General features: G+C 40.3%; 1 protein-coding gene across 1 annotated transcript in view; it reads right to left on the bottom strand.

The window, feature by feature from the left end:
* LOC126109533 (uncharacterized) overlaps window positions 1–13,153 on the bottom strand; it is an 80,007-nt gene extending 66,854 nt beyond the window's left edge. Inside the window, exons 1-4 of the mRNA XM_049914552.1 lie at window positions 13,106–13,153; window positions 12,895–12,962; window positions 11,028–11,346; window positions 7,032–7,286 (exon numbers count right to left, since the gene is read on the bottom strand). Coding sequence (XP_049770509.1) covers window positions 7,032–7,286; window positions 11,028–11,346; window positions 12,895–12,961 — 641 coding nt within the window. The 5' untranslated portion in view covers window position 12,962; window positions 13,106–13,153. The remainder of the gene's footprint in view (window positions 1–7,031; window positions 7,287–11,027; window positions 11,347–12,894; window positions 12,963–13,105) is intronic.
* Between the last annotated feature and the right edge of the window lie 2,163 nt (window positions 13,154–15,316).

Consider the following 15,316-nt stretch of genomic DNA (forward strand, 5'->3'; position numbering starts at 1 on the left):
TTACCTTTTTAAGAAACCAATCCCTGAATTGTATACTTCAATGATAAAGATTGTCAGTAGCCTATAACCTCTATTTTATTTCCACACATCAAATATAAACTTTCTTTTGAGACACCCTGTACTGTGTTTGGCAGATTTCAGAGATATCTCCATCTAAAACAATCCTCTGAGTGCAAAACCAGTGCATACATATAGCTCATACAAGGGCTTTTTCCTTAACCTCCAATAGGACAGAAGGACAAATGAGGTCACAAAATTGTTTAATTATCAGCAGTCAACCACAGTTGCACTTTTCCACATAGTCACCATTGTAAAGTAACAGTAGGCTGTCTCAATGAAAAACTCCAATTCCTGGCCAACTGAATCATACACTACCACTTTGCAATGAAAGAGATTTGATCAAAAACTAACAGCATTTTTATTTTTTTTTTTAATTTCACAGGATTTATACACCCAGTTTTCAATATTTTATCTTGTTGATATCCATGTTCCCGCATTTTTCAGCTGTTAAAGCTCAAAAAGGTTATATATGTTTTCAAATGAGCAGTGAATTTTTCCTTTCAAAAAATATGGATCAAATCTCTATTAATCTGAAAAGGAAAAAGTGCTGCACCACATTCGAAATGTTGACTGCGGCTTTTGGTGAATCCATTACAAAAAAGAAGAATTTATAATTGGCAAAAAAATGTTTCAAAGGGGATCAAGAATACACTTAAGATAGGGCTACCACATCAATTACTGACTACAGTGTACAAGTACAAAAAAGAATGGTTCTGGAAAATTGCTGAATCACCATAAGAGAGGTTGCTTATGATGTCAGCAGATTCTTTTGCTCATGCCAAGCAATTTTTGGCAGATGTTTTGGGCACAAAATGTGTAGCAGTTTGTTCTGAAATAGTTAAATTTAGAGCAAAAACAATGTCACACAGACATCACTCAGGAATTGCTGAATGAAGTCTACAGTGATCAAGAACATCCAGAAGGTTAATAAGCACGTCACTGTATTTCACTACTAAATTAGTTGCAATAATTGAACTTCGATCTCACTTATGATGAATTATTGTGAAGTTGTCATGAAATATAGTTTATATTCAGAAGTATGATCAATGGCTATACACATACCCAAACTCTCACTTATACAAACTTATGACAATATTATGAAAAAGATAGACTGCTACCCACCATGTAGAGAAGATGCTGAGTTGCGAACAGGCACAGTAGAAAATGCACAAACATACATTGACCTAAGCACTACTCTCTCATACATGACCACTGTCTCTTGCCACTAATGTAGATAAAGGCTGTTGACCCAGAGCTCAAATGTATAGCAGTCTTTCTGTCATACCTAACAGTGACAACATCTATGGTGAGAAGCAATCTATCCTTTACTTGTACTGTCTTTACTCCATACTGGTTTTTCCAGTGTGTGACTTATAAAAATTGTACCAAGAAATATAATCATTATTACTGTTTGACTTAAGGAAACAAACCAGGAAGAATGTTAGCAGCAATATCCAATCTATAATTAAGAAGTTAATGCATTTTATAAATTATGAATTATTGTAGAAAGGTATCTTAACTGTTTTGGCTGTGACAACTGTTTTATTTTGGCATCTTTATTTCTCTGAAGTAATTGTCACGATTTATAAAGGCAAGCGCCACCTTTTTCTGAAAAGCTACTCAACTTTTAGTTGTACACTTTGAGGTGAAATTTCAAAAAATCCCTTCTAAAACTGTGCCCACAATAGAAGATCCATACCTTCCCCAAACTTCAAGTGTGTGTCCGTAGCAGTTTGGGCTGGGCACCGATGAGTCAGTCAGGACATTGCCTTTTATATAAAGGTATATGCACCAAATTCAAAGTCATAACAACCCCTATTCCTGATTGCATTTTCGAATTCTGTAAATTGTCTTTCTTAAATTCAAAGATCACAATAACTATGATCATGAACTAAATATTGGTCATGTCAACATGATGCTGACGCACAAAGCTGTCGGTACCACAAAAATGATATTTTTTTACTGACTAGTTCCTGTAAAATTATTTGAAAAAGATCGCAGGTAGTGTGCCTCGATTCTATCACAGCACAACGTCGACCAGCCGAAAGAGGGCAAATAATATCAGTACAAATGAACCCACCCAGTGCATCGGCCAATGTATCCTGTGTGGACTCTACTTATGGGACACATTGTATAAATGGGGTTGACACATGGACAGTACCCTCTTAAGGTCCCTACCCACACAACTGACCAACACATTTTATATGTTTAGGTGTTTTGAACAACTGACAAACTACCTTTGTTGGGCAGATAGAAAATCCCAACAGCTGAGCCCACAGCACTCCACCCAACAAATTTTGCTACGTGTAGTGCTGTCGAGCCAACCCCTATCGACTTTCAGTGGACCTTAATTTATAAAATACATGGTACTTGTTTCATTGTTTTAAGTGAAAGCTTTCTGCTATGAAGAGTAAAGTGTGGAATTTCTTTCCTAGGTCTGATTGCTGCTAAATACTTCATTTCTTACGTATCTGTACATGTATTTCTTAGGTGATGTGCGCCACCACTATGTGAAGTCTTCCTTGTTGGAAGTTGAAATGAACCTTACAACCGTGATCCACGCCCACTGTCCCCAAATCACCCTGTTAACTTTCCACACTTTCTTAACATCACCACCATTCAACAAATCCCTCAACATGTAAACTAGCCTTACATCCACATAAAGAACCACAGTCCACCATCTAAAAATGATTCTGATCTTATAATCCCACCTGCAGTCAAAGGCTCCACTGCCGTTTTGAATCTCAAAGATTACCTGGCAGAAGGACTCCAGCTATCAGATACATCCACCTACAAATCTTGCTACAGTGACCCCATTCCAGAAATCCAGCAGGATCTCCAGTCACTCCTCAAATCCTTACGCCCATCCCAGAAATTCTCCCTGAAGTCCTCTCTTCTCACCCCTGCCACTCCCTGCACTCCTACCTTCTAGTTGCTTCCTGAAGTCCATAAATCCACCCCCACAGGACACCCAATTGTGGCTGGTTACTGTGCCCCCACAGAGAATCTCTCTCCTATTACCCCTAACCTACCCACCCTCCTATCTGAAAGATATCTACCATTTCCTCCATTTACTCTCCATAGTTCACATGGTGCCCTATTTGTCACTAGTGATGCCACCTCCGTTTACACTAACATCCCTAATGCACATGGACTTACCACTTTTGAACACTACCTTTTCCAAGCCCCAACAGATTCCAAACCAACAACCTCCATCCTGGTTGCCATGACCAACTATACCCTCACCCACAATTACTTCTCCTTTGAAGGCATTACCTACAGACAAATCTGGGGTATGGCTATGGGCACCCACATGGCACCATCCTATGCCAACCTATTCGTGTGCCATCTAGAGGAGTCCTTCCTGCAAACCCAGAAACCCAACCATCTCACCTGGTTCACATTCACTGATGACACATATGCAATCTAGATCGAGGGTGAGGACACCCTTCCACATTCCTCCAGAACCTTGACAGCTTCTCCCTTATTTGCTTCACCTGGTCCTACTCAACCTAACTAGCCACCACCTTCCTAGATGTTTACCTCCACCTCAAAGATGGCTACTTTAGTACCACTGTCCATATGAAACATACTAACCACAAGCAAAACCTCCACTTTGACAGTTGCGACCTGTTCCGTACCGAGAAGTCCCTTCCATACACACTAGCCACTGCTTCTGCAGGGACGTGCGATCCCTCTCTAAATATATCGAGGGTCTCCCTGAAACCTCCACAGACTGTAATTATGCTCCCAACCCTGTACAGAAACAAATCTCCCATACCTTATCTTTCCGGTCCACCACCACCTCCAAAAGTATCACCACCCAACCAAAGAGGTGCATTCCCATTGTAACTCAGTACCACCCAGGACTGGAGCAACTGAATTACATTCCCTGCCAGGGTTTTGACTACCTCCTGTGCCCTGAAATGAGAAATGACCTGCCCACTATCCTTCCCACCCCTCCCACAGTGGTATTCTGCCGTCCACCGAACCTACACAACATACTTGTCCACCCCTACACAATTCCTGCTGCCAACCCATTACCTGATGACTCATGTCTCTGTAATAGACCCAGATGCAAGACCTGTCCCATATATCCTGCCAGCACCACATACATCATTCCGGTCACAATCACTTATCCCATCAAAGGCAGGGCTACCTGTGAAACCAGTCCTAAGATCTACAAGCTAAGTTGCAATCACTGTGCTGCATTCTATATAGGCACAACAACCCACAAGCTGTCTGTCCGCATATATGGCCACCGCCAAACTGGCCGAGAAACAAGTGGACCACCCTGTTGCTGAGAACGCTACCTAACACCATGTCCTTCATTTCAATGACTGCTTCACAGCCTGTGCCATATGGATCCTTCCCAACAACACCAGCTTTTCTGCATTGCCCAAGTGGGAACTCTCCCTGCAATATATCCTATGTTCCCATAACCTTCCTGGCCTCAACCTTCATTAGTCATTGTCCTCATCCATCTGGTATCTTCCCTGTGCCCGTTCCAGAACTACACATTCTGCCAACACACCCAGTCTCAGTCTCTTTACTTCTCTCCTTTTCCACTTCGCTCCACCCCCCCCACTCCCCAAACCAGTCCCCTGCCCTCCATCTAGTTCCCAGCTACCCTCTCCACCTTGTCCCTGCATGCTCCCAGCAACACACCCTACTATCCCTCCCCCTCTCCACCTCCCCTTACCCCCACCCAGTTTCCACTCCCATCGTGCGCTGCTGCTGCTGCTGCTTACTGTGTGGCATCATCTGCCAGAGACTGCAGTCTCTCGTGTGTGAGTTGATTCTGCACACAAGTGGACACGTAGGCGTTGTCCACTTTTTGACAGAGGCCTCGTTGACCGAAAGCTTATTTGTGACAGTCTTTTTGTTGTGCCTATCTGCGACTCGACATCTCTGCTATATGGTGAGTAGCAACTTTCCTTTTCATAATAATGTTACACTCCATCCTGGATTTTCCAGTTTTTGAAATGAAACTTACATTTACAGGTCATCTTTTATGCTACATACATATATAAACTAACAACATTTACACAAATGTCTTGTTTTGTTTAATTTGTGTTACCAGTGAACTATAAATCATGTTGCAGGGTTCAGGCATTATTTTAATTGATGATTGTGGGGATACAACGGTACCGAATTTGAGGTCCACTTAACTCCTGCCAGTTGTTAGAAATTTTAATTTAGCTAACAGCCTCTTTGCAGCTTACAACCTTACGACTGCATTCTTTTTTGTAAAGAATGGTTTCATGCTGATCTGCAGCTCCGAAATACATGATTCGTCCATTCTTAGATAATTATGAAAATCAGCTGATCCCAGATGTGTAAGTACCAGAATGTGGGTGAATTCCCTTCCTTGTGTTAGCACTTCTTTGCCCACTCCTTTCTCTCAGCTGTATATGGCATTATTAACTCTAAAACAGTCAAGGCAAAACACCGATTTTGTTTGCATAAAGCAAAGTGGGATCTCTTACAAGATAAACACAATGAACTTTAGATGAACAAATCACAACAGGGCGGCAATGTAATTGCCGAGTGCATTCGGTTGAGACGTGTGTAGGCTGGCACGAAATCAGTAGGCCAGCTGATAAATTGGTTTGTGTGTAGGGGCCTTTAATAGGGGCAATGCATCGATCCATTTTAGTCAGCTATTACTTAAAGGTAGACTTTACCGAAATCGCAACTGCAGGTAAGAGATAGATTTAAAAACACTAATGTATATGTGGACGAGAATATAAAAATATCTAATTTTTCACAGATTTCATGGTTAGAAATACACCTAGGTGGAATTGCATTTCTATCCATGTGAAAATACATTATACCGTGGGTGAAAGTAGCGAACTTTCAATTCCAGAAAATATGGTTCGATAATATGTGTTCTTGCTTTGCAAAATACCACTAGATAATATTTTTCATCAAGAAAAGCTAAGCTTTCACATAATACTGGTCATCAACAATTACTTGCTGTTCTTTTTGTGAGTGTGTGGTTGGGTAGAATCCTAGAAACACAGCTTAAATTGCAGCAGCACAAGCACGAATGTAAATTTCTCTGCTGTGCATTGAATATTTTGTGGGTTACCTGGCTGAACATGTGCTTGTTCAAGCACTTCCACTTTTCCATAGAAAAGTCCATTACATGTGAAATTGCTCAAGAAAACTCTCACTTTAAGGGCAGTTATACTTTTGGCCCTCATTAGTGTATAATTTGTAATTTACGAAAGAACTAAAATAAATACAGAAAACTAATCTTCAAGCTGGGTCTTTTTTAGCACGTATTTCCCTGTAAGATATATTAGGCATGAAAATGCAAGCAAAATTCTAAATAACTGCACAAATGGCTGATCTTTTGGGACCAAAATTTTTTAAGAAACTCGTCTTCGAATATGTTCTGAATGAAGGTTAAACATTCCATGACTTCAGAACATCATTGCACAGACTCTCGCGCAATATTTTAACACAACCAGTGAAAAATGTAAACAGTTGTGACTTCACACTCAGCAAAAGCAGTTTGTTATGACTAAGTACTGCAAAATCTTTGTCCTAAGGCCTTTGACATTTCGCTATCAGCAGACCGATGTGTGTGCACTATTCTTTGTTGTAAGATGTGCATTTTATTTGCACCTGAAGTTTTATTTTGGTGTTATTCTCTTGTGTATGTTTTATTGCTGCAGCGATGACCTAAAGTAATATTCCTTGCAAGAGTATAAATTCTTACAAGGCAAAATTACAAAAATTTAGCTGAAAACAATGAAAAATTACAAGAAATCTAAAACATTACTAGGTTTTTTCCCAGATTTCCCATTTGTCCCAGGACATTACACCCTGTATTATATAAAGGTAGACTAGGTCAAAATCACAGTTGTGGGGAACAACCACGTTTGATGCAGTAAAAGTAGGAAACTTTTTTCTGCCTCACCACTTACTGCTGATCCCCTCTGCAGAAACATGTGCCTCACCTGTGTAGCTCCAGCTCCCCCAGGTGGGGGAGTGTGGTGTGGCAGCCCATGAAGTACGTTTCCGCCAGCCGCGGGTTCGAAAGCCAGCAGCGGCGGAACGCCAAGAACTCGAGGCTGCTCGGCAGCGTCCCTGGCCGTACCTGCTTCTCGTCAATGTTTTGGTCCCACAGCACCAACGACTTGAGGTTCGGGCAGCGTGCATCCAGCTCTCTGATGAACTCCCCAGACACGTAATCACCGAGATTCGGATACATTCTGTGCAAAGAGAGGTTGTTTTAAAAGAGGGGGAAGGGACCAAACTATGAGGTCATCAGTGGCTTGTTCATAACAAAATAATGCCACAAGAGAGAATAAAATAGAAGAGACAAAACAAAACAGAAAGAAAGGAAAAACCGCAGGAACGATGGAAATGCAACGAACACTAAAAGGAACAAAAGAGGACAAGAAAGCAACAGAGATACAAGAAACAGAAGAGAGTAAAACAAGGAAGCAGATTACAGTGGCTGGCCAACCACAAAAATGAAAAGGAAAAGCCAGCCACCCTGCAACACATTAAAACCTCCACCCTAAAACCACAAAAAGACAAAGGACAGGCACTAAAACTCAGATCGAATGATAAAACCCATCCTCACGAACGAAACATAAAACCAAATCAGCCGATGACGCGTTGTCTGCTAAAATCAATGATAACGAGTCTGGCAACAGAAGATGAAGTCGCAGGGCCACCAAAGAAGGCCAGAGCAGAATAACATGGGCCACTGTCAATCGGGCGCCGCACCAACACTGAGGTGCACAGCTTATCATTTGACTAGAAAATAAGGTCCCTGTGAAATATGATATCCTCCAGCGCCTGGAGGTGATTGGGGTTGGTGGAGTTGATGGTTACAGATACATCCCCAGCTATTCCCAAGTGAGTAATGCCTGTGACTTGGCAGAGGATGCTGTTTTGATGAAGACTGACCCAGATCTCATTTTGGACAAGCCCTCCACCTCCCCAAACTTGTCCTCTAAATGCTCAAAAAAAACTGAGGCTTCACCGTCATGAAAGATTCCCCATCAGCTCTCTAACATATAAGGTACCGGGGCAAATAATATCCACTACCATCCTTAGCCTGGCATTCCTCCCATAGTGTGGCCAGGGAGGGGAACGATTTGGGGTCATACTTATGTGTGTGGAATTGAGCCAGTGATCCCTTAGAGACTGCTGGTGTTTCACCACGAGCAAGAGATGATGGACTATGCTTCATCGCATGTCATCTGCCCTGATGCCACCCTCTCCGACCAGCCCCCCCCCCCCCCCCCCCACAGGCGCCACCCAGCCGCAGCAAAGGCTACCTGGCAGGATGGCCACTGCCGGTAGTCCCAACGCTCCAGGGGGATGGGCATCTATCCCTGGGCATATGTGGGGAGTTAATGGCGCAGGCATCAGCAGAGCGATCCCTGTGTGATCAAGGGGGTACAACCAACGGGTACATGGCGGCCCCACCACAACTGTGCAAAGAAGTCCATGGTCACTGTCAATGCAGAAAGCGACACTGCATAGTGCATGGTGGGAAACACACCCAGGAACATGTCCTCGCCCAAGAGGTGGAGAATTGGCGGGACTGCAATGCGACAATGAGAAAGTGGGCTAAAGATCTCAATGCACGATGGACACAATGCACCATGTAAGGCACCCTTTGCCAATTGGCTAGCTCTTCGGGAAAATTTTGATGAATGGAGATCAAACCCTACAGGGGACAGTCACATAAAAGGCTGAAACATGTGAAACTCCTTTTAGTCGCCTCGTACAACAGGAAGGAATATCTCAGGCCTGTTATTGCCCCTGGACCCACAGGGGGGGGGGGGGGGGTCGGGTCAAAGAGTGGGACTGCACTCTAGTCGACAACAGAAACTGTGACCTAAAAAGGTAAAGGTCAATTTAAGTGAGAGCCTGTGACATCATCATCATCCAAATGGCACATACATGCAGTACATTTATTATATACAATGAATGTCACTACATAAAACCAAAATAAAATTACTAAATAATTCACATCTAATTTACACTACCAATGTGGCATTCACATCCATAAAATCATTCTATGTGCCCTTATACATCACAGGACACACTACACACTCTTACACTGATAAGCTGAAACATTATGACCACTGCCCACAATAATGTGGTCAGTTGTTGCATGACAATGACGTGTATGTTTCCCTAACTCCACCAAGCGACGTGTAATTCGTCACTGAAGACGAAACGATCCAGAAGATTTTCATCGTCATGTAATAACATTTCATTTGCAAGTTGGCACATAAACTATAGTCTGTAGGCTTTAGAACTTGTAAGAACTGAAAACAATAAGGACATGGTTTAAGTGTCTCATTAAAAGTTTCCACTCAGACTCACAGGAATTGCTAATTCATGACTAGTGTTCTGAAGGAGTTTCTCGGGTCTCCACAAGAAATACTCTCACTCATTCAATGCGTTCGTCAGTTACTCTCTATTATTCTCTACTCTTCCCTCTGTGCAGAGATATACAAACAAAAGTGTTTTGAGTTGCTCTTTCATTTGATGTACAATTTATAGTTTTAAGTTCAATGTAATATATGCTACAAATTGGTAAAACCCCTATATTCATTTTGAAACACCCTGTATTTCATTGCAAAGATGGAGAAACTAGCTATTAAGTTCATCAGAGTAAGTGTAATAGATTGTATCAGTGCATCAAAGTTATAACTCAGATTACGCAATACCCCATTTATAGAGTTGATCAGAGCACTGACTACATACAGTGCATGTTCTATTTCATTTGACCCACAGTTTTCTGTAAAGTTCGATACCCACAATATCTAAACACTATTTCTCGAACCGTTCCCATACTCTGTAATTTCCGACATGTTGACAGTTCTCGTTTCAGAGATGTCTTACTTTGATGTAACTGGTAGTTAACTGTTCAGCACACAGTAGTGACAGGTGTGTCTAACGAAGCATATTTCTTCATAAGACAGTTAACGGTAGTTCCTTATTCTCTTGTATATTGTGGTAATTTCTAAGCAGTGTCTCAGTTTTGTGAATCTGTGGTGTGTAGCACAGGAAGCCAGTAGACAGTACTGTTAGGTGATGTTTTTGGTTTAGTCTGCGAGTGTGGCGTCGTGTGTGAAATTTGGTAAATTGCTTTTTATGTCTTCGGTAGGTATGGATATGACAAAGGGTCAACAGTTTTCGGTTGTCTGCTATGATGGGGGACAGTGCGTTGTCTCTAATAAAATTTCTTCAACTATTCGGATTTTTGGATGAAATCGTGAAGTGTTCAGTATGTCGTGAAGAAATGAGGCTGGCTTGAAGTTCCGGCGTCTCAGAACAGCGTCGGTTGTATGTGGAGATGTCTTAAGGATAACAGGTCAAGGGAAGTGTTCGATCCCAATGTGTGGCTGTGAATGTTGGTATTGGTATCTGGAGATGTTTTTGAGCTATATAGGTCAAGGGAATGTCCGATTCCAGATGATATTGTGTTTAGTGGGATTTGGGGAGTTTTGTGATTTCTATTTTTGTCGTTTTGCTTGGTTCTGTATGGGGGTGGGTGCCTAAATTTTTTTTATATTTAGTTTGTTCCCACCTAAAAACCCCCTATTTCCCGCACTTGACCTGTTAGTGTCATTAGGCTTTTTGTGGAACGTGTGTTTTTTTTGGTGTATTTTCATCCTCAATGTGTACGTAATGACATATGCACCATATTGGAATCGTGGTTTATGGTCCTTTCCGCCATATTTGTGACGTCATGGGTCAAAGCAGACGGGTGGGATCGGACGCTTCTGTATTTCCAATTTCATCATCAATAACCTTTGAAATCAACAAGTCACTTTCATCCAGAATGTTAACTGCAGTGTATGCTTAGCAAATTAGTTGATATTGCATGTACTAAAGCTTTTTGGACAGAATGCTGCTATTTTTAAATTTGCTCACCATGTTTGTTGAAATGAAACCCCCTTGAAGAGTGTGTAGCTTACCTGTCTAATGCCTCATCATTTAAGTACCTCGCTACTCCGACGAACAGGAGAGGACCTCGAGTAGTCAGCGATGTTGTCCACGGACCCAAGAATGGCATGTACCGTTCACAGAACTGTCTGCAAGTCATTCCTCTCACATGACTGAAATCTGGAGATACCCACAATGAAGGGTCAGCAGCAACATTAGCAAATCTTGACGACACTAGCCCGAGTGAACGCACGTCGCGAGGTGGCAGTAGTCGTAGCACCATCAGCAGTAACTCATCTGATAAGTCTGTCAGATTCGGTCTGTGTGAAAGACAGCTTCTTCCTGCACCTTCTGAAAATGTGGTTGAAACAGTGTAGAATGTTTTCAAATATGCACTTTCATATTTCCTACCATACATAATATCTTTATAAAGTAGGCTCACTTTTACAATGCACAAAGAAGAAATTCATGTAAGTCTTACAAAAGGGCATAAGTTAACAGATTTTTCACAATATATTAAACAGCATACAGTGATTAAACAGATAACAGGCAACACCGAACTTCAATGTTTTTCACTGTCCATACTGGTAAAAGAGACTATCAAATTCTGAATTTGCCCATGCTTAGTCTTTTTTTACCAGATCACAAAAGTTATCAATTTACAAGCAATAAATTTAAAAGGGTTTTGTCAGAACTCTTACTCTAGTGTTTAAAGGTGTTTACCTCAACAGTACATTTTGGCATGACTCCCCTGTGCTATTAATTGTTATTGATTGATCGACTGACATTTTTTCATCTGTAGAAAAGTACAAATCATATCAATGTTGTCAATTGTTGCTACAATGTTTATGAAATAAACTGATTCTTTCAGTACTTACAGGTATTCAACAACATGAAGTGGCTAGCTATAGTCATTTTAAATACTTAGACCTACAGTGTACAGCTTTCACACAATAAGTAGGCCTATGTTTTTAGCCTTTAGGTAACGACAGACAGCTCATTAACATGTATAATGTCCCACTGCAGCCCGTCACAGTCGTAGGCCATTATATAGCATACTATTCTGTGTTTACTTGATTTTCCTGTTTAGGTTTTAGTAGTGACGATCTAGTTTCACGGTCATGTGCTGGACTTTTTGTAGTACACAGACGATTTTTTATTTATTTATTTTTTATTTTTTTAAATTTTATTTTAATACATTGTAGTCCGGATGGCATCTCCACTGTAGGTGACAGTCAGTTCCTAGCTTTTCGAATAAATCAGTACAAACTGAAAATTGAATGCGGGGGTCACTTGGTTTTGTAATTATGAGCGCCAGTGAGAAGACATGCGACGAAACACACGAAACCAACATATGTCCCTTATAATGCAGTAAGTCAAATCCGTTGATTGTTCCGGCACTAAATGCAACTTCTCTCTGTGTTTTGAATGAAGCCAATAACACAAAGCAAATAACGTTTTCGTGTCCGGCGGCACATTAGTCACGCATCAATAAGCTAAACATCCAACTTTGCTACCTATCGCCGTACATTAAGTCCACGCGACACAAAGAATTCCTTTACGTCCAGACTATAAAACCTTCGTAAGATTTACGATTGCAGTTGATATTAATTCGGGGTTCTCGACAGTACTGAAAGTGTAGGAGGTAAAACAGGGCATAATTGGAGAGCTTACAACTTCAATTATCTAGTACCTAAACTATGCATAATGCCTTCCTTTGAATAAAATATGGAGTAGTAAAACTTACGATGGTTCAGTAACAATGTAACATTTCTGGCGCACCCCACCCTTTCAGTGTTATAGGGTTATGGTGTTACAATACACGAATAATGTAAGTACTGCACTTCTGAACAGCTCCGTCACTAATATCAGATAATACAAAAGTCCAAATGTACTCACCACTTTCCACAGTTTTGTCTTTTGATCCGTCACCGCCTACCGCATCTGGTTCGAGTTTATTTTCCATGCTACATGAAATTAAATACATTAGCGCAAAAGTTTCTCCTTCCTTACAGTTTACATCAACAGCTAAATGTCAAATCACGCAAATAACATGAGCGATAGCACATCGAAGATCAGAAAATCAGTTAACTTTAGCAACAGTACTTACACACCTTGACACTGCCTCCGACGGCATCAGTTCCGAACACGACAACCACACGTCACCCTCCACAGTTTCCTGACAGAACTTTGTGTCACTCGAATCTGGCGCAGAAGTGACGTCAAAATGATGTGCTAATCGGTGCGACCACGAAAATCGATAGTAGTCGAACCCGAACTAGTTATTTGCTGTTAATGAGCCACCTTGTGGAAAATTTCTTGGGATCCTGGGCGATAACAAGGTAAAATGGAGTCAACACATAGATAAAATAACCAAGACGCCTAGTACAGTGCGTTTTGCCGTTAGGATCAACCTATCCGACAAAAGAGAAAGAGGTCGCACAAGTTATAAATAAATTAAACCACAAAAAATCGACTGGTCTAGATGAAATTCCAGCCTGTGTTCTTAAAAAATGTGCAAATTCCATAAAAGCTCCATCAACAAAAATAATCAAGGAATCATTCAAATTTGGATGTTTTTCCGAGCACCTAAAGTAAGCGAAAATAATACTCATACTTAAAGATGGTGACGCAGAAAATGTAAAAAAAACTACATACCTATCTCTCTACTGTCCACCATTTCCAAAATTATCGAAAAAGTAATGAAAAATAGGTTAATGTAGTATCTAAATAAGTATAACCTTCTTTGCAAAGAACAACATGATATCAGGCCCAAAAGAGGTACAGAATCGGCTATCGCCCAGACTGCAAAGGTCATTCTTAAGGCACTGGACGAAGGCGACCACGTGAATGGAATTTTCTTTGACATACCAAAGGCATTTCATACAGTGGACCACATTTATTACATAAATTAGAGTTACTAGATAATAATAGGTGTGGTTAAGAAGTGGTTTAAGTCCTACCTAGAAAACCGGATGTAGCATGCTGAGATTTCACATACTGCAGAAAGAGTTTCTACTGAAACACTTATCAGATCCAAAACATATTAATAGAGGCGTCCCACAAGGTAGTATATTAGGTCCAATCCTTTTTTCTTATTTACGTTAATGATTTTCTGCAGAGTATCAGATGTGGGGAAAGAATACTATTCGCTGATGACAGCAAGATAGTGATCATAGTCAATACTCCAACACAGTTGACAGAAGAGGCAACTCAAAGATGTTCACAAGTGGTCACTGAAAAATAAAGTAACTTTAAACATAAAGAAAACTTATTATATATACTTCCAGTTGAATAAAATACACAGTGATGTTAAATTATAATTAATGATGATGTAATACAGTGTGTAATGAATACCAGATTTTTGGAGTTGAAGGCAGATTGTCAGCTGAAGTGGACATTAACAAAGAAATTATCCACAGCATGTTATGCTGTACAAATACTAACACCAGTGCACAATATTTCATACCTCAAAATGATATGTTTTGGATACATACACTCAAACCTCAGTTATGGAATCATGTTTTGGGGAACAAGTGATAGGAATATTCAGTCTGTCTTCAAGGTACAGAAAAGAGCTGTACGGATAATAACAAATAACAGCAATAGAGCTCATTGTATTGATTTATTTAAAAAAAAACTAGAAATTGTGGCTGTCCCACTTGATACATTTTCCAGATTATAATGTATATAAGGAAAAATTTTCATCTGTATGCTACAAACAGTTCAATACATGACCATGAAAGAAGATCCAGTCACTACTTATATCTAAACAGGAAAAACAAGTCCAAAACTCAGAACTGTACAACAGCTTGCCACATGAAATGACACTTGGTATATTTAGCTAAAAGCTAAAAACATATTTATTAAGTGAAAGTTGTAAAAAGGTAAATCAGTATTTAGAATAATTGTAAATAGTTATTTCGTGCACACAAATACCACATATGCCTATATAAAGCGTCTGTATATGGCATAATTATAAATATTGAAAGAACAGACCTGTAAAAATTCTGAGAATTGAACTGTAAACATTGTAAGAACCCACGTATGATTTAGTTCATAAGACACAATTTACAACAATCACACAATTTATATTGTTATATGGATGAATAAACATAACAATCAATCAAATCAATCACTATGTTGACATGAAGACAAGAGTGGCTGCTTACTCTCCATATTTTTGTTCAATGGTGGCAAACAGAGTTATCTTCTGGGGTTGTCCACCTGAAATGAATGAAATGTTTATTTGACAGAAAGAACTGATAAAACTGTGCAAACTAGATAACCGTAAAAATGCCTTTAATGAACTTGACTAGCA

Source organism: Schistocerca cancellata, chromosome 12 (assembly GCF_023864275.1).
Source record: "Schistocerca cancellata isolate TAMUIC-IGC-003103 chromosome 12, iqSchCanc2.1, whole genome shotgun sequence".
Lineage (NCBI taxonomy): Eukaryota > Metazoa > Arthropoda > Insecta > Orthoptera > Acrididae > Schistocerca > Schistocerca cancellata.